Source organism: Myotis lucifugus, unplaced genomic scaffold (genome assembly GCF_000147115.1).
Source record: "Myotis lucifugus unplaced genomic scaffold, Myoluc2.0 scaffold_4, whole genome shotgun sequence".
Classification (NCBI taxonomy): domain Eukaryota; kingdom Metazoa; phylum Chordata; class Mammalia; order Chiroptera; family Vespertilionidae; genus Myotis; species Myotis lucifugus.
The window spans coordinates 1485469-1505772 of NW_005871052.1; the positions used below are offsets into that span (position 1 = coordinate 1485469).

A 20304-nucleotide genomic window follows, 5' to 3' on the forward strand; every position below is an offset into this window, starting at 1 on the left:
TGTGAAAAGGGTGATACTTCATCATGGAAAAAATAATAGACTCTGTTCTAATTACATAGCTATGATTGCTTCAGGAGACTTGCTTGAATTATTTATACATGTTATTAACAATATTGCCATATCAAAAATAAAAATGTTAATAAGTTTGCTTATAAGAAAAGAAAACTAAGATCACTATCACTGATATTGCTCATTTTTAAATGCTAGTAAAAATAAATTATTAATTGTTTTCTTCCTCCAGATGAGGGGTATGTCTGATAAATCACTCCGGCTAGTGCTGTCCACATTCAGCAACATTCGGGAGGAGCTTGGACATCTTCAAAATGACTTGACAGTAACATTTATTTTGATTTTTTCTTTCCAAAGTTTTTCTAGTTCCCACCTTCCTAACATAGAAATCAAGGCACTCAGTCTACCTTTTAAAAATTTAGTAGAACACAACATTATACTTACCCAAACGTAGTTATTTTCCTGAAACACTTAACTGAGCCTGAGAGGAGAAAAGAATTGCCCCACTAAAAAGGAAGAAAGTTGGGAATGCACTTATTAATTTGTTTACCACTAAAGTAATTGACTGCTTAAAGCCAGGGAGTAGCTTGTAAAATTAGAATAATCTGACTCATTGAATGGGAATTTCCCCATTTTCTGTAATAATAAAACATACTATGAATTTCTTTGAATACTTGAAAACTTCTTTTTTCAAGCATTTAGCCTTTTCTATTTTAATTTGTGTTCTTGGTGCCATCAGCTAGATACATTCAGAATACTTTTCATACAATGAATAACTGCTTGAGGACTTTTGAGTGGAACTTTTTGTTTCTGGGTTCCAATGAAAACATTTAGACTCTACTTTGAAAATTCACCACCTGCTAGGATTAACAAGAATTATTTTTAGATTAAGGCAAAACATTAAAATCATTCAGAAGTTTCTGTTTCATTGCACTTTGAATTACCCAATCCATCAAGTTGTCTCTTTCAATATGCAGGTTTTTAAAGTTTCAATACTGTTGTATCTATATTTTGCTTAACTTTTAAGAATTCTGCTTATTAAGCAACTACAAATGAAAAGTATTTATTTAAACCTGCAATGTAAATAAGTCTTTGTATTATGTAACTTGGAAAAGGTTTTTTTAATTCTGAATCATAACACATAATTTTATTTTAGTCGCTGGAAAATGACAAGTTAAGACTTGAAAAAGACTTGGTTTTCAAAGAAACTCAAATAAAAGAATATGAAGATCTCTTGGCATCAGTGAGAGCAAATAACCGTCAGCAGCAGGTAACTTGACATTTTTGATGATAAACTAGATTGAAGCCTTTTCCTATGCATAATTACTGACACATTGGTGTTATGAGATCAATCCAGCCAGTGGTCGGCAAACTCATTAGTCAGCAGAGCCAAATATCAACAGTACAACAATTGAAATTTCTTTTGAAAGCCAAATTTTTTAAACTTAAACTATATAGGTAGGTACATTGTTATTAACTTAATTAGGGTACTCCTAAGGCTTAGGAAGAGCCACACTCAAGGGGCCAAAGAGCCGCATGTGGCTTGCGAGCCGCAGTTTGCTGACCACGGATCCAGACACAATTAAAATATGATGGAATAATTTGTTCCTACAAGAATTGAATAGATTTGGCTATTTCTAATGACTAAAAAGCCTCTCAGAAAAAGATAACCATATGTATTTTAGATATAAAGTTTATACAGTCCACATTTACCTATGCTGGTGGGTGACAAGAACTGCATAAATATTGAAAACCCAAGTTCACTCATTGATTTAATCTACAATGTGTCATAAAATCACTGGGTTTTTGTTTTTGGTTTTTGTTTTTGTAGATCTTAACACGTGTTTGTTCAATGAATAAATGAGAGTCAACTCTAGAAGTGTTTTCCAGATGTCTGAGCAGAGTTGATTCCTAGGAAATTGTAATGAGTCTCTAAGGCTAATCCCTTCCTAATCTTTACTCCCATGACAGTCCCAAACTTTCATACAGCTTCCATTTGTCACATAAATAATTAGGCATATGGTTATTTTTGGTGTCTTCTAGTGGGCAGGGTATAGTACTGTCAAAGAGTAGCAAGTGTCAGATTGCTAAATTGGTACAATGAAACTTCATCTAGTCTTGATTCCTTCTCACTCAAGACAGGTAAGCCAGAATAAGGGCAAGAATCTAGTATTTTACATGGCTGATTTAACTGACAATTTAAGGACCAATATTTAAGAAAACTAGGCATGGAAAAATATTTGCTTTATTTAATAGAATTAATCAACTAAAAGAGCACTCTTTCTCCCAAAGTAGAAACCATTTGTCTTATTTACTTCTATCTTCTTTACAGCAAGGACTTCAAGACTCAACTTCAAAATGCCAAGCATTGGAAGAAAGCAATCTCTCTCTTCGACATACACTATCAGACATAGAATATAGATTAAAAGAACTGGAATACTGTAAAAATAATTTAGAACAAGAGAATAAAAATCTTAGAATTCAGGTATTAAAACTTTGTTCTAAATATATGTTATTACCTTAGTTATACTATTGTGATGTTAGCATTGGCAAACATATATATTATATATATTTGTAATTATATTGTGTATATTATATATGTGTATATATATATGTATATATGTATACATATATACATATAATCCTATTCATTTTGAGAAAATACATGGACTGCTTTCTGATGTTCTTGCATGCAGTTAGGTCTTATCTCACTGCCATTTGGGCTGTATAATGCAATTCTTAAAAAATGCTCTCATTATTTCAGTTTTTTACTTAATCATGTGATTTTAATGTAATAAACCTTGTAATATAATATATATTTCCTTTATAACAATCCAATTACAGAAAGTTATCTTGTCTTGGGTAGGTTTCTGAGACATGCACAGGCCCTATGCTACAGGCTAAAATGGATGAGATTGGCAACCATTACATGGAAATGCTAAAAAACTTAAGAATGGAGAAAGATAGAGAGATCTGTAAGCTAAGGGTAAGTTGATGCTACACTACATAAATACACAGGTCAGCACAACATTTCTAATAAAATGATGGTTTCACATTGAAAGCTACAAGGAAAAATCAAGTGAAGGTAGAGTTTTAATAATATGCCATAGAATCTTTTGTTTAAATACATATCACTGTGTATAGAACATTGCTAAATTGTTCTCTAATTTAGCTTAATCTCCTCTAGGAAATAAAAATATATTAAGTTTAGGCTTCTTGTTTTTAATTTTTTATCCATTTTTTATTTGATAGCAGGAAGACAGGACACTTTGTGAGCTTGCCTACAGCATGCTTATTCAGGCAAGAGCAACATTTGAGATTAACTAGCAAAGCCACAGTTGGATTCATAAAAATCCTCACTTCACTTTGAGGAATGATACATAGCAAGACCCTTGTTAAGCACAAGCATAAAAGCAGTGTTGAATTATGTATGTGTAATTGGCATAAAAGTATTATGATATTTGTGAGAATAAGTATACATTACCTTATCTTGTAATTTTAGGTCAAATTGACTAACTCTTAATTTAGTGATTCCTAAATGTAGCTAAATATACTTAAATATTTTAATAGAAAAACTGACCACAGGTCTTTCTCTCCAAATATCACTGTACAATCCTGACCAAAAATAAAAAATGAAACAAAATATGATTTGTTCAAAAGTCTAGTGATTTTTCTAGCAAATTTCTTCCACTAGTTTCTTTTTCATCTCAGCATTACTAATAAAACTTCAACCTAATAACCATCTATGCAGACATTATATACTAAAGAGGAAAATGGGCAGGATTTGGAGTCAGAAGATCTGTATTAGAGTTAGTTGCAGCTATGTTTCTTATTAGCTGTATAACTGTGTCATTTAACCTCTCTGGATCTCATCTCTCTGTTTTGTAAATAAGTATTATAACAATACTTATTTCACAGGGCTGCTGTGAGAATTGAGATAAGTCATGCAGGAGGAATATTTTGTGAATTGCAGATCATGATATAATGTTCATTATTATTATTGAGTTTTCCTTAATTATAATTTGAAGGAATCTAAAGCTTTATTTTAATAATTGTAGCCTAAGAATGCTACCTACATAATGCCTAGCTCTAAATAGCAAAGGCACTTTTATAAAGATGAGAAATTTCTAATTTGCATTTTAATTCATATTTTATATTCATAAAGTTTTTCATATCATAGCTAGCTATATGACTTTATGTCACTTAACTTCTCTAGAATTCAGTTACCTATTTTGTAAATGAGAATTATAATCATTCTTATTTCTTTTTAAATTATTAGACTCAATTAAATCAGTATCAAAAAGATGTTTCAAGAAGAGAAGGAAGTTGCAGTGATTTCCAATTCAAGATTCATGAACTGACAAGCTTGCTGGAAGAGAAGGATTCCCTTATAAAGCGTCAGTCAGAGGTAAGAAAGGAAGGGATAGGGTGCAGAGGAACAATGCAACTCAGTCCTGTAGGATAAATATTTCCCATGCATTAGAGGAGAACACATTTCTAAGACTCACTTTATTCATGAAGTAGAATGTGAGTGCAAAGAGGTAGAAAATTCATACTTCAGGAGAAATAATTCAAATGAAAGCTAGAATTGAAGCACAAATAAGTGGCACTGTGCATTTTAATACTTTGATTTTATTATCTCATTAGCAGTAAAACTTCCATAAGACTGTGAGCTCCTTACTAGATTATTAGTTGCTTCAGCAAGGGACTGTGTTATATTTTTCTCTGTATCTGTAGCATATAGCCAGGATCTGTTATAAAATCAGTACCAAAGGAAGGAACTACCAAAAATGGTGGGTAATGTTGTATTGCTGTTATTGAACAAATGGTACTTGTAGTAACGTTCAGTGATTCACTATCGTTAGAAAACAATACCTGCTTTCATATTGAAGTTTCAGTGCTTTCTCTTATGGCTATACTAGTCAAGCATTTTAGGAAAAAAACTTTGACATCATCTTGAGAACTATGTCCATTCAATCTCATGTTATCCCTCAAATATAGAAATCCTCTACCAGTTAGTGGATTGCTACATAGACATAATGTACCTTATTGGGTACCATGAAGCAAGAATCTGTAGTATTCAACAAATGGGATTAAAACATTTGACCTAAAGGTTAACAAAGAAGAAAAACAAGTAATTATTCTTAGTAACCTTGTTAAATGATTGAACATACTTCTTACCTCATGTTTCTACTGTTTTCAAATGATTATACTACCTTTTATTTGTAAGGAACTCTCGAAGTTGAGACAAGAAATATATTCATCTCATAACCAACTCTCCAGTGGTGGAAGGACTACAATTACTACTAAAAAGTAATGTATTTTAATATGACTTTGGTTATTTATAATCCAAGTTATAGCATTATAATTTATATATAAATTATATATGCATATCCCTTTCTCTATATATCATCTATCTATCATCTATCTATCTATCTATCTATCTATCTATCTATCTATCACTTATCACTTATCTAATCTATCTCTGTATCCCTAGACAGAGTTTGATGTCTTCTGCAGGACAGTAATTCTACTAAAGAGTAACTATTCACAAAAAGACATCACTATTATGGTCAATAAAATTCTGTAGAACACCTTTCCTATATTTACAATATATTAAGTACAATGGAAGTGAAAAGAAAATAATTGATTGTTTAACAAACTATATGACTCTTTCAGTTGCACATGCCAGAAACCCAACTTAAACTGGGAGTTAGCTAATTCATTTAATTGGTATTGCTTGGTGTTTACATGGATTCTTGTGTTGAAAATACATTTTTGAAAGCTTTCTCTGTCTCTTGGCTATGCTCTTTCCTGTGTAGATGCGATTCTTAGGCAGTGTCTTCCCTCATAGTAGCAATATGAGCATAGCATACATCCCAACAATTTAGCATAACAAAATAGAAACTGATCCTTTATGAATAAACTAGGGGCCCAGTGCATGAAATCGTGCACCTTGAAAGGAACTGTGGGCCACAAGGCTGCAGCGGGCACAGGGGTGGGTCTCGGCCCCTCCTGCCACGACCTCTGGTCCCCTCTCTGCTGGCAGCCCCGCTCCTATGACTGCCACTCCCATGTGCTGATGGTGCTGGCCCCGCTCGCACCCGCTGACGGCACAGAGCGATTGGGGCCAGCGCCAGCAGCGGCTGCTGTCCCGATTGCCCCTCAGGAGCAGGGGGAGGTGGAGAAGCCCTCAGGGGTGATCAGGGCCAGCAGCCACCACTCGCACCTGCTGACAGTGCCGAGTGGTCAGGGCCAGTGCGGGGCACTGGCAACGGGTGCAAGCAGGGCTGGCACTGGCAGCAGGTGCAAGTGCCAGGCAGGACCATGGCACATGGGAGCAAAGAATTTTCAGTAACCACCAGAGGCTTGCCCCGATGACAGTGACCAGCACCCTGTCTTGGTCTGAAGCCCCAGCTCACCTGCTCCACCATCCCGCTGCAGCCTACGTCCACCATATTCCGCACTCTGCCGCTTGCTGCTGAAGCCCACCATGTTCCACGTATGCCCCCTGGTGGTCAGCATGCATCATAGCGACCAGTTATTCGGTTGTTTGGCCGTTCAGTCTATTTGCATATGGGGGTTTTATATATATAAACTAGGGGCCTACTGCACGAATTCGTGCACCTTGCAAGAAACTGGGGGCACGAGGCTGCAGTGGGCACAGGGGCAGTCTTGGCCCATCCTCTGCACCCCCACCTGGCCCCTCCCACTGTGGCCTTGCCCCCCCCCCCATCCCCTGTCTGCCTGCAGCCCCGCTCCCACCATCCCCTTTCCCACACAATGACGGTGCCGGCCCCGCTCACACCCGCTGACAGCGTGGAGAGATTGGGGCTGGTGCCAGCAGTGGGTCAAGCGGGGCTGGTGCCGTCAGTGAGTGTGAGTGGCTGCTGCTACCCCAATCACCCCTCAGGTGGAGGGGCAGGTGGAGAAGCCCTCAGGAGCGATCAGGGCCAGCAGCTGCCACTCGCACCCACTGACAGCGCCGAGGGATCGGGGCCAGTGGTGGGCGCCAGCAATGGGTGCAAGCGGTGGCTCCAGTGCCAACAGTGGGTGTGAGCAGAACCAGTGCCTGCAGCAGGTGCGAGCACCAGGAGGGACCACAGCACGCGTGGATCAAAGAATTTTCAGTAACAACCAGATGTCCCGATGACAGCAACCAGTGCCCCGCCTTGGTCTGGTACCCTTGCTCACTTGCTCCACCATCCTGCCATGGCTGACACCCGCCATGTTCTGCACACGCCCCCTGGTGGTCAGCACGTGTCATAGTGACCAGTTGTTCGGTTGTTTAGTTGTTCCAGTTGTTCCACCGTTCAGTCTATTTGCATATTAGCCTTTTATTATATAGGATAGTTTCAGCAAATGTCTATTTTGGATATTTCATATAAATGGAATGATACAAAATGTGGTATTTTGTGACTGGATTCCTTCACTTTGCATAATGTTTCTAGATTCAACCATATTTTAGCATGTGTCACTACTTCATTGCTTTTTGTTATTAAATAATATCCTATCTAATGAATATACAACATTTTATTTATCCACTTATCAATTTATGGATATTAGGGCTGTTTAAAATTGGGGGCCATTACAAATTTGTGTGGACATATACAGTATACTACAAAATGTATAAATCTAAGTCTCGTTAGCATCTTTCACCACACAGTTATAAATTTTTTTATTGAGATAAGACATTTTTAAAGTATGTTTTTATTGATTTTTAGAGAGAGAGGAAGGGAGAGGGATAAAGAGATAGAAACATCGATGAGAGAGAAACATCAACAATCTGCTGCCTCCTGCATGCCCCTACTGGGGATCAAGCCTGCAACCTGGGCATGTGCCCTGACCAGGAATCAAACCACTGACCTCTGGTTCCTGGGTTGACTTGCAACCATTGAGCCACACAGCTGGGCAAGATAAGAAATTTTAAGATCTACTTTTTTAGCAACTTTCAAATATACAATACTTTTATTAACTATAGTCGCCATGCTGTACATCATATCCCCAGGACTTACTTATTTTATAACTGGAAGTTTATACCATCTTCAACCATTTCAGAGTCCACCCTTCAGCCCCCTCCTCTGGCTACCACCAATCTGTTCTCTGTTTCTGTGAGTTCATTTATTTGTGTGTTTTTTAAATTCCATGTATAAGTGAGATCATATGGTATTTGTCTTTCTCTGACCTATTTCACCATGCATAATGTCCTCAAGATCCATCCATTCTGTCATAAATGGTAAGATTTCCTTCATATTTATGGCTGTATAATACTTCACTGTGCGTTTGTGTGTGTATATATTAATTGCTGTGTCATATGGTAGATCTATTTTTAATTTTTTGAGGCACTCCATACTGTTTTTCACATTGGCTATACCAGTTTACATTCCCACAAATAGTGCACAAGAGTTCCCTTTTCTCCACATCCTTACCAACACTTGCTATTTCTTGTCTTTTAGATAATAGCCATTATAACAAATGTGAGGTGATAACTTCTCTTTCTTATTTTTGAAAATTGTGTATTTCTTTCTTTGATAATTGGTTTGGTTGGAGCTATATCAATTTTATTGATGTTCTTAAAGAACCAGGTTTTAATTGGTTTTCCTCTACTGCTTTACCATTTTAAATTTCATTGATTTTTTATCTTTATTTTCTTTCTTATGTTTATTTTCCACTTAATCTTCTCTTTTCTAGTTTCTAACCTGGAAACATAGGAAATTGATTTTAGACCATTGCTAATATAAGCTTTTAATGCTACAAGTTTCTACTTAACCAGTGCTTTAGCTGTATCCCCCAATTTTAAGTTGTAGTTTCATTTGCATTCAGTTCAAAATATTTTTAAATTTCCCTTTTGATTTGTATTTGGGTTATTCAGAACTGTATTCTTTAGTTTCCAAATCTATGGGACTTTTCTAGATGTATTTATGTTATTGATTCTTAATTTATTTTCATTATGGACAGAGAACATATCTTGTATTCATTATAATCATTTTAAATTTATTGAAACTTGTTTTGTGGCTCAAAATAGACTCTTGGTAAATGTTCCATGTTCTTGAAAATAATGTATAATCTATTGATGATAAATGGAGCATTTTATAAATTTTACTTAGCTCAATTCTATTGTTCATAGCTTCTATATCTTTTTAAAATTCTTTATTGTTTAAAGTACAGTGGGGCCTTGACTTACGAGTTTAATTCGTTCCGTGACAGAGCTCATAACTCAAATTACTCGTATGTCAAATCATTAAAGTGAACGAGTGAGACACGTGATGCTGGGCTGATGTTGTGGCGTTCACTGTGACGTTCACTGCACCAATTAGCAGTGGGGTATCTGAAGCTGGCTCGTAACCCGAATTTTAGCTCGCAACTCAAAGCAAAAATCGGCCGAGAGACGGCTCGTATCTCGAAAAACTCGTTAGTCGGGACACTCGTAAGTCAAGGCCCCACTGTATTTTATAAAATGTTTCCCCCATATTTTCAGTACCCACCTGTCACCATACCTAGTTATTATTATAACTGATATCATCTTCCTTCTGCCTGAAGGACTTCCTTAAACATTTCTTATGCTGGTGAAGACTTCTCTTGTTTTTTGTTTTTTTATATCTGAAAACCATCTTTATTTTGCCTTCATTATTCAGTTATTTTTACTATGTATAGAATAGTAAGTCAATAATTATTTTTTCTATCAATACTTTAAGGATGTCATTCCACTGTCTTCTGGCTTTCACTGTTTGATAAGAAGTTAGCTCTTTATCTTATCATTATTTTCCTCTTAGAGTAATGTTCTTTTTTTCTCTGGCTGCAAGAAACTCAATCACTGGTTTTCAACAATTTGATAATAATGTGCCTCTCTGTTTTTTTCTTCATCAGTCTTTTCCTTGATGTCCATTGAACTTCTTGGATCTGTGTGTTTGTAGTATTCAAAAACTTTGGAAACAATTTGTTCATTATTTCTTCAATTATTTTTGTCTACTGCCAATCCTGCGGGTCTTCAATTGCACACATTGAGCGAACCTGATATTTTCCATAGCTAACTCATATTCTATATTCTTCAGTGTTTTTACTCTCATGTTTTATTTTGGATAATTTTTCTTGATGTCTTCAAATTAACAGTATTTTCTTCTGCAGTGCCTAAAATGGTGTTAATCCCATACAGTGTAACTATCATGTAAATAAGTTCAATGTAAATCTTTATATCCTTCATTGTTCTCCTCATATTGTTCATGCCTCCCTCTGTTTGTTTTTTTTTTTTTTAGTATAAATTTTATATTCCCTTGCCAACTTGTTTCTTTTATCTACAATTTCTTGGTCTGTTTCTACTAATTTATTTTTCTGTTCATTATTAGTCATATATCCCTGCTTCATTGCATGCTTACTAATTTTTCATTGAATGCCATATATTGTGATTTTTCATACTGGATTTCTGAATATTTTTATATCACTAAGTATTTTGTGGTTTTATTCTGAGATAAAGTTAAGTTACTTGGAAATAGTTTAATACTTTCAAGTCTTGCCTTTAAACTCTATTAGAACAAACTATAGTCTAGGACTAATGACATCCCACTACTAAGGCAATAATCTCCTGTAGTCTCTGCTTGTTTTTCCCCATACTAGTTTTTTCCATTCTGGTTAGTGGAACAAACTATTCCCATTACTATGTGAGCTCTAGGAATTTCCATACTACTCCTTTCCAGTGGCTCTTTCCCAAGTCTGGGTAACATTTTCACATGCCTACAATGATCCGTACTCACCCAAAGATTTGTGGTCCACCCTCTACAGGTCTCCTGACCTCTCTCCATCTATGTATCTCTCTCCTGTCTATTATTCTGCTCCACAAATTCTGGCTGCTTTGGCATGTTTTATTTGAAATTTTGTAACCTCAACTTGGTGAAACTGCTAGAATCTGTTTGGCTTCCCTTTTTCTATGCTGTGATCAAGAAAATCTCCAGGCACTTTTAGGGCTTATGTCATTTGCTTCCCTTCGTTTCTATCACTCTCTCATCTGCCTGTGGTCCATTATTTCCAGAAATAGAAGTACCTCCCCTTCCTCTTTTTAAAAATAATAGTAGTAAATCTTTGTACATTAACAGGGGATTTTTAAAAAGAAAACGTTAAAAGTCTTGCAGATAAAAATTATTTTAATAAGGGGAATCAAATTAGGAGTGACTAAGAAGGAATGAAAGTTATTTTCATGTGCATCTTGTAAACTAACTTTTTTTTCTGTGTAGGTACAAGACACAATATCCAATTCTAGGACTCCTGTATGATGACTATGAATATATACCACCAGGTAGTGACACACAGACAATTGTGATTGAGAAAACAGAAGACAAATGGACCTGTGTAAGTTCACTGTAGTGTTTCTAGTCCTATTAGTACTAAAATGCATGTATATTCTTTATATATAACAGCCTTTAAAAATTCTGGTAAAATATCAGAATAAACTAAAATGTTACAGAATTTTTTTTTCCTTTTAAGACTTTTCCACATTTCCCTTACTGATATATAGTAAGAGATAATAAACTTTGAAATAATTCATACATGGAGCATTATAATTATCTAAACTGTAATAAATTAGATATGATTTTACCCCAAATAGGAACACAATTAACATTGGGTTTTATTTCCTTGAACACCTTAGGAGTTATTGAAATGATTCTATTAAAATTTTCCAAAAACCTTATTGTTTCTGAAGCAGGTAGAAAATATTATAGATGATTATGAAGGGGAATGGAAGATGGAGAAGCATGTTTTAATAATACTTGCAATCATATATGTCCTGTAGATTCTAAATTTTTAAGATTTGAAAGAGAAAAGGTATGCCTGTCTTTCTAACTAGATTATAAGATTATCTACCTTTAAATCCCATAGTTATAGTTAAATTGATGAAGAGTACTTTAAATGTCATGTATTCTAATATCTACCTTCTACAACATTCTCCAGGATGACAAGATGATACAGACCTTAGACTCTATATACAGTAGTCCAATACATTGGTAAGGGGGACAATTACTAAAACCCTCTTTTTCCGCACGACTGAAAGCTACTCTCTTAAAACTTTTCTACTTATTAACCTATTAACCTTTAAAGTAATGAACATCAAACAAAGGATATATTTTTTCTAGCATAGTGGTTCTCTACCAGCAGCAATTTTTCCCTTTAGGGGACATTTAGCACTGTTTGGAGACATTTTTGTTATTGTTGTTAATCCTCATTAGAGGATATTTTTTCCATTGCTTTTCAGAGAGAGTGGAAGGGAGGGAGGGAGGGAAGAAGGGAGAGAGAGAATAAAAATTTTAAATAATTTTTAAATGGGGAGAGAGAGAGAGAGAGAGAGAGAGGTGTGTGAGAGCCCAGACCAGGGGCAGGAGCAAACCCGTAACCCAGGTACATGCTCTTGACCGGGAATCGAACGCTTTAGTACATGGACCAACATTCTAACCACTTAGCAACACTGGCCAGGGCTGGAGACATTTTTTGCTTTCACAACTGGGGATTGAGTACTATTGGTATCTGGTGGGTAAAGACCAGGGATGCTACAATGTACAGGAAAGTCCTCCACCACCAAGAATTATCTAGCCCAAAGTGTTAATAGTGCTGAGTTTGAAACACCCTACTAACACAACAGAATGACCTTGAGGTTCTTTTTCTCTCTAATTACATACTCCTATAGTACTGCCAAGTGGTTATAACAATAATCCATTGATAGTAATGGGAATGTATGATATTCCTCAAATGCAATGAACAGAAAAAAGCTGAGATTCCTAGCTTGGAAACAATACAGTATCTGACTTTAACACTGTGAAAATGACAGCCTTTGCTTTGTTAAAAATTGCTTAGGTACTAAAAGCAGATAACACTAACCTATGGTTATTAAACTCAGGCAGTGGTTATGCTTGAGGATGGGTACTTATTGGAAGTGAGCACAAGGAAGATTACTAGGGTATTAATAGCATGATGTTTTTTGATCTGTGTGATGGCTGCATGTGCTCAGTTTGGGAAAATTCATTTAGTTGTACACTTATCTGTGCACTTTTTTCTACATGTTTATGATACTTCAATAAAAGACTTAAAATGCTTAAATATGCCACAAAATACAATAGATAAATATATAAATGTCAATCAATTGCAGAACCTTTTGAAGAAAATTTAAAATCACAGATTTATAGTTAATAAAATACTATATTTGTATAGTTAATAAATAACTGCAGGTGTAGAGTTAATAAAATTAAGCATCTACTAAAGAACTCCTTTTAAAATTTACCTTTTGGTTGAACAAACTCAACTATTTAATTTAAAAATAATTTCAAAATTGTTTAGCTTTGAAGCCCTTTTCTAACTACAATTAAGCCATTAATCTTGTATAAGTGGTTGTCTATCATCTATAAAAGCAATCAAAATTTAGTAACCCCAAAATAAAATAATTTGAGCTTTGACATAGGTGTTTCTTAGGTTATTAATTAGTTTAGAGTTACTAATTACTACTTGTTAACTAATAAAGGGTACCTGATAGTCCAAGAACCACATGAGCAGCAAGAGAAAGTCAGTATAGGATTTAAAATTTGTCACTGAGAGATTATTTGATGTTGAAATTTAAGACTGAAAAGCAATTGCTGCTACTAACTATATGTGCCCCAGGGGTTACATCAATGTGAAGATCTGTCAAATAGTATTCATTACTACTGTCCCCATTAAAAATGTGTAGCAATAAATACCAAACCTGATATCTTAAAGGAGTAGATACTGAGAGTTAGTTCAAAATCTATATTTATTAAGTTAGAGACATTTGGATATATTTAACCTCTAAATATAGAGGTTAAATAGGAAGAACTCTACTGAATCCTCCCTCCCTAATGCTTAAAATAATTTGAAATATATACCTAGACTAAAGTTAGACAAACCACTGTATCATTAAATCTATACTAATGAAAGGGTAATATGCTAATTAGACCGGGTCGACCGGACATCTTCCTGTTGTCCTTCCAGACAAAACCACAGTGGCGGGGGCCAAGGCAGCGGCAGTTAGGGGTGATCAGGCCGGCAGGGGAGAGCAGTTGGGGGCAATAAGGCAGGCAGGCAGAGTGGTTAGGGGCAATCAGGCAGGCCGACAGGTGAGCAATTAGGAGCCAGCGGTCCCGGATTGCGAGAGGGATGTCCAACTGAGGGATCGGGTCTAAACTGGCCGTTGGACATACCCCAAGGGGTCCCGGATTGGAGAGGGTCCAGGCCAGGCTGAGGGACCCCTCCCCCCATATAAATTTTGTGCACCGGGCCTCTAGTATACATATAAAAGAGCACCACAAAATCATACTGCATTTCATTTGGTTTTATATCTATCAATTTAAATCACTTCTCAAAACTGTGTTCATACCATGACAATGTCTAAAATCAATTATCAGCCAGTTGTAAACTAACTTTTTTTTTCCTTTCTAGCCATGAATGACTCTCAAATTCCGAAGAAGTTTTCTGGGGGTCTGCATCAGTACTTTAACGTTTCCATAACAAAAGGCCAATCAAAATTTTGAACCATGGCACTACCCAGTGAATCAAATGGAATGAATTAGTCCTGAAGATGAGTTTCTCCAACCATTTATGAGGCCCGAATCTACATTCTTGTATTAATATAGCAATATATCACTTATTTAAACTTCCATAGCAGTCACTATAGGACATAATTCACTACTTTTCAATAGAATGCTTCCTAGATACTGAATTAATTTGTTGGGGCAGAGATTTTACAAGTTATTCCATTAGAAGATCTTCTGATATTAGATATGCAATTCAGCTACAAGGATTGATACTGTTTATTACCAAAAAATGGGCAAAAAAACTATTGGATTTTTTTTAAAGTTTAGTGCATGGTCTATACAGTATATATTTGTTTTTCTCACATTGAACCTATGACTAAAAGAGATGCTTCATTACATGCTATTTATACCTCTTAGAGACATAACTAAACCAAGGGTGATGGTTAGCTTCATTAAGTAGGGAAGTGGGATATTTTTTAAATAAATAAATCCACTAATTTGTACATTGTAATATTATGGTTCTAAGTACATATCAATGGCTTGGCAAATCTGTTCTTTCAAAGCATATCATCCCCCAAATGAGCTCACCCACTTCCTTGAAAACATATAACAATATATTGTAGTAGTGGGTAGAAAGAAAGTAGACATTTTTATAGTAGAATATATAATGTGACATTGAAATATTGCATAAAGGCTTAAGAAGTAAAAAAGAAACAACAAATTATTGATATCTGCATCTAACTTGGGAGAAAGAGCTTTTATAGTAGAGTATTTACTGAACTTAGAAGTTGTTTAATTAGGTTCTAATGACCTTACAAAGTGAACGAAAGTATTTTCTAAGTATATTAGTAGATAGGAATGAAATTTCTTAATTTCAAGCCCTCTGCTTAAAGTTAAGAATTAGCAAAAATTAAAATGTTTGCATTTGACAAAATATAGATTAAGGCAACAAATATATATGGGTTACATTTAAATAAGGTTTTGCACTGAAATACCTCTGCAAATATCTGTATAGAACCTGTCATGCTTTATAAGTATACTTTAATAATTATTCATTATACTATGTTAAGATAGGGACAGATGAGGCACTACACTAAATCAAACCATAATAAGAAAAATGCTTTTAATACTCATAACTTTCAAATAGGTTTTGATACAAAGCTAAAGCCTTATTTTGTTATCTTAATACTTTGACTAAAAGGTCAAGCTCTATAATATGGATTGATACAATTCCAATTTTATCAATATTTTGTGATAGAAAGTGTTAATATTTTTCATGAGCTATATAGTCCTTACATTTTTTCCCTTGGTGTGGGAATAACAGGGCAGTTTCCCTTCTGCTAACTACTCATATATGTACCTGTAAGAAAATTATGCCATATTTTCTAGCCATTACATATGATATAAATGGTGGTTTTTAGTAGCCTAATAGAAAACTACCACCATAACTTTTTGACTATTAGAACTGTCAGCATGTCATTGGCTTACTTGATCTAAGCATAGTGATTGAATGGAGTTGTCATGACAAGGTACTTATTGCACTTAATAAATTTAAATGTATGTATTTCTTTTCCAATTTCTGATTAAGATCAATAAAAATAGTAGTGATTTCTTTTCCCTCACAAGTTTCGCACAGCTTCTCTCTGAAAATTGCAACAACAAAAAAAATGTTGTCAGGTGAGAAATGCCTATTATCTAATTTCTATTCGAGTATGTTCCACTTTAGATGTCAAATAAAATGGAGACTGCAAGAAATGCAAGACAAGTTATTTAAGTGTCTAAATAAAATATGTGAAGTATCTGTATGTTCTTCGTGGAAGTCCTTATAAGAAACAAGCAGGATAGGTTTTTAGCTTAGCTATACATTTTTGTCAGGAAGTTGCTATCATGTGAATGTTAGAACTAAAAGTACCCCTCTAACTGAAAAAAAAAAAACAAAAAGGCCTGATGTGAACTATTAGTGACAACAATTCAACATAGTTGGACCTCTGGTTATTGCAGGTTTCTGATTTAAAAGCCTAGTCTTACAAACCTAGTCTTCTAATTTCCATAACTCACTTATTGCAAATATGATTCCATAAAGCATTCTTCCCACCCCTGTAATAGTATTTTAACTGTAATACATTTTCTTAACACAAACAGTACAAAAGGATCAAAATGAAGTTTAAAAATTTTCATCTTACCCCCCAATTTGGATTACCTAAACAAAAAGCCATTCTCACTTCTTTCTCATTATTGTAATCTACAAAGATGTGTAGACATAATTCTTTTGAAAGTAAGAAAACTTCTCTACAAGGTTATCTTTCCACCACCACACACCATTACTAAATTTATTGGATTTTTATAGTACTTTGTTTCATAAAAAATATAAAGTGTTTCATGCTGATACTTGGATAAAATAGTAAATATAAGTTTTAAATTAAATAATATAATAAATAATTCCATGTTTTAATAAAATCGTTAATATTTAGTGTCAAAATAAGACATTCATCTTTTGAGTCTACAAAGGAACACTAGAATTGCTAAATGAAATAATTATATGATAGCCAGGCAGTTTTGGTAACCTTCTTTGATTGGTCTCTTGTGGATGAGATGTTAAGTCCAGGGTCTTTGGTTTGGTTTCCCAACCAATTACATTAAAATAATTTTTTGTTACTAAATTTTATGTTCCAGAGATCCTCTATGTTAAGGAATAGCTTTTGCAATATAATGCTGTGATTCAATATCTGGTTTGCTAACACAATCAGTGTTGGATGCTCCTAGCTCAGCCGTGGGCAAACTATGGCCCACGGGCCGGATCCGGCCCGTTTGAAATGAATAAAACTAAAAAAAAAAAAAAAGACCGTACCCTTTTATGTAATGATGTTTACTTTGAATTTATATTAGTTCACACAAACACTCCATCCATGCTTTTGTTCCGGCCCTCCGGTCCAGTTTAAGAACCCATTGTGGCCCTCGAGTCAAAAAGTTTGCCCACCCCTGTTTGTACCAAGATATGATGTCAGACCAATTTCTTAAAATAGGAAAATATATAGGCTTTATGAGGTAGTTCTCTAAAGGAGTCTGATGAGCCAGCCATGTTATGAGTAGTTGTTATTGGGACCTAGGATGACAGGGTTTTGGGATCAGATAGGTGGTGATTGGGACTTACATATGGGCAAAATGGGATAGTGTAAATATTGCCAATTGGTCCAAAATTTAAAATGAAGCAGAGCTCTCTTTGAAATAGTTATTTGGGTAATGTTCAAAGAGAAAGGCTACACAACTGGAACAAAGCAGGTGAAATATTTTTCATTTGGGATTATCTAGTGCAACAGTCTTGACCCTACAAGTGTCACAATTTCTTTTCCAGAGCCTCTAAACTGCCAATAACACTAGCCAGTTCTTATCTAGGATCCAAGGTTCTAAGAGACCTTCTTAAACCAGTATCAAATTTACAAGCTAATTATATTTTGAAGAACAGAATGGAGCCGAACAAAGTTAGAAACATTCTCTAATCCAATGATATTCTACAGCACTGATTTAGTTCTGCATATTCTCCAAAAGAATCCCTATTAAGAGCCAAAAAATCTTATTGGATAGAATTAGGCCAGCATTTTTTTTTATTCTCACCAACATATCTGAACAAGATGTCTGAACAAAATATCTGAACAAGAGGATTATTTTGTTCCTCTGACTTTATGTGAGATGAGTCATTTTTTCTGTAAGTAGGCATACTTAAGATTAAGAATTTTGCTATATATTCTTTCAAAAAATGTCTGGGATTTACTTCAAATTAAACCAGTGAGATTAGGGGGCTTCATAATAAATCAGGTAGGAGGGTACAGAGAGGAGTGAGGAAGAATATAAACAAAACAAAGTTGGCCACAAAATGATGACTGAAGCTGGGTGGTGGCTACATACTGTAGGGGTTCATTATATTCTTCTATTTTTATTTTTTTAAAATATATTTTATTGATTTTTTACAGAGAGGAAGGGAGAGGGATAGAGAGTTAGAAACATCAATGAGAGAGAAACATCGATCAGCTGCCTCCTGCACACCCCCTACTGGGTATGTGCCCACAACCAAGGTACATGCCCTTTACCGGAATTGAACCTGGGACCCTTGAGTCCGCAGGCCAACGCTCTATCCACTGAGCCAAACTGGTTAGGGCTCTTCTATTTTTATATATGGTTGAAAATTTTCTGATAAATATAATATGTATCTTTCATACTATATATTTTTTCTCAATCCTCACCCACTACATTTTTTTTTCAATCCTCACCCAAGGACATGCTTAGGGAAAAGAAGGGAGTGAGAGAGAACCGAGGATAGAACCTGAAACGAGGTATGTGCCTTGGCCAGGAATCGAACCATCAAACTAGCAACCTTTTGGTGCACAGGATGACGCCCAACTGACAGCCATCCCAGCTGGGCTCTATCATATATATTTTTAAGGGCAGTTCAAGCTTCAAACTGGTGGTTGTCCTATATAAGCATGAGTTGAATTTAAGAGCTGTACCTGAGCGACAATAGCAATTGACAGTAGCAATCTTTTCTTCTCTATCATGGTAGAGGCCATTGAGAAGTGAAAATCAGAAAAATCCATTTCCACAAAATGGTCCTGAACTGTTCTGGGAAAATGCTTTTAAAATAATTACCAAGATATTTCTCTTTCTTATGATGGTACTTTGATCTGCATTGTTAGGGTGAAATCTGTTTTGTCATAAGACAGGCCTGTGCCAGTAACATTTGTATTTTTAAGACAATTTTGTTTGTAATATAAGCTAAATTTTTATTTGTTCCATCTTAAAGTGAGGTTTTCTAGACCCAATTTATAAGTGAAAGAAAGAAAATCCATCTATTTTTCTCCAGCTCCACTGTAACCACGAATTGGAAAATCTCTATATGGATCTCTACTTCCTTCGGCTCCTCTACAATATATTCCTTACACAACCTGCACAGTGATCTTCAAAATGTAAATCATGTTACATATTCCCTTCCTTAAAACCCTCCAATGGCTTCCCATTTCAAATTCTCACAGGTTTCATCTCTCATCAGTCCCCCTTACCATGATCCAGCCAAAGCTGGTCCATCTCTGGTTATTTGCATTTGTACATTTCTCTGCCTTGAATGCTATTCCACAGGATATTCATATGACCTGGCTCTTCTTTTCACTCATGTCTCAGCTCAAATGCCATGTCCATCGCTATCTGTTTAAACAAAGTTGCCAAAGTGTACCAGAATCACCCTGGGGACTTTTATCTTAACACCTTATTACTCTTATGGAGCTTACTAGAAATGCAGAATTGAAGGCCCCATCCCACACCTACTGAATCAGAATATGTATTTTAATAAGATCTCTAGATAAACTATATAGATATTAAAGCTTAAAAAAGCACTGGTCTAACATGTAATGACTAACATATTCTTTTTTGTTAGTGATCATTAAAAGACAATTAAACCAAACTGACAATCTTAAGCAACAGTGCTCTTTAGGTACATTAATTCTACTGAATGATAACTAGTTTGAATATAGATTATTTTTATGCTCATTTGCAGAAGTCTTTCCCAAGTACTTAATAGTTTTCCTTTAAAATGTATTTTGCTCTATTAGAAACATAATTTTAGATTCATTTCTCAAGATTGTGTTACTTAAGCAGGTTAAAAATATTTAGTTTTCTCTATAATATTAAATATCAAGTCTTAAGATGGACACTTTTATAGCATTCTGTCATGGTTTTAGCAAAAATTTATATTTTTGAGGAATAATCAGGTCATAATCATTAC

At 35.1% G+C, this 20304-nt stretch overlaps 1 protein-coding gene across 3 annotated transcripts in view; it reads left to right on the forward strand.

The window, feature by feature from the left end:
* The window catches only part of POF1B (POF1B, actin binding protein), a 69637-nt gene extending 53302 nt beyond the window's left edge, over positions 1–16335 (forward strand). For 2 of the 3 annotated variants that reach the window (XM_014465028.2, XM_014465033.2), the window contains 8 exons: positions 242–334; positions 1166–1279; positions 2342–2494; positions 2876–2995; positions 4289–4417; positions 5240–5322; positions 11235–11349; positions 14440–16335. In XM_014465028.2, coding sequence (XP_014320514.1) covers positions 242–334; positions 1166–1279; positions 2342–2494; positions 2876–2995; positions 4289–4417; positions 5240–5322; positions 11235–11349; positions 14440–14445 — 813 coding nt within the window. In that variant the 3' untranslated portion in view covers positions 14446–16335. Of the gene's footprint in view, positions 1–241; positions 335–1165; positions 1280–2341; positions 2495–2875; positions 2996–4288; positions 4418–5239; positions 5323–11234; positions 11365–14439 lie in introns of those variants that run through there. The other variant, XM_006082805.1, reaches the window with a different exon arrangement.
* The last annotated feature ends 3969 nt before the right edge of the window (positions 16336–20304 follow it).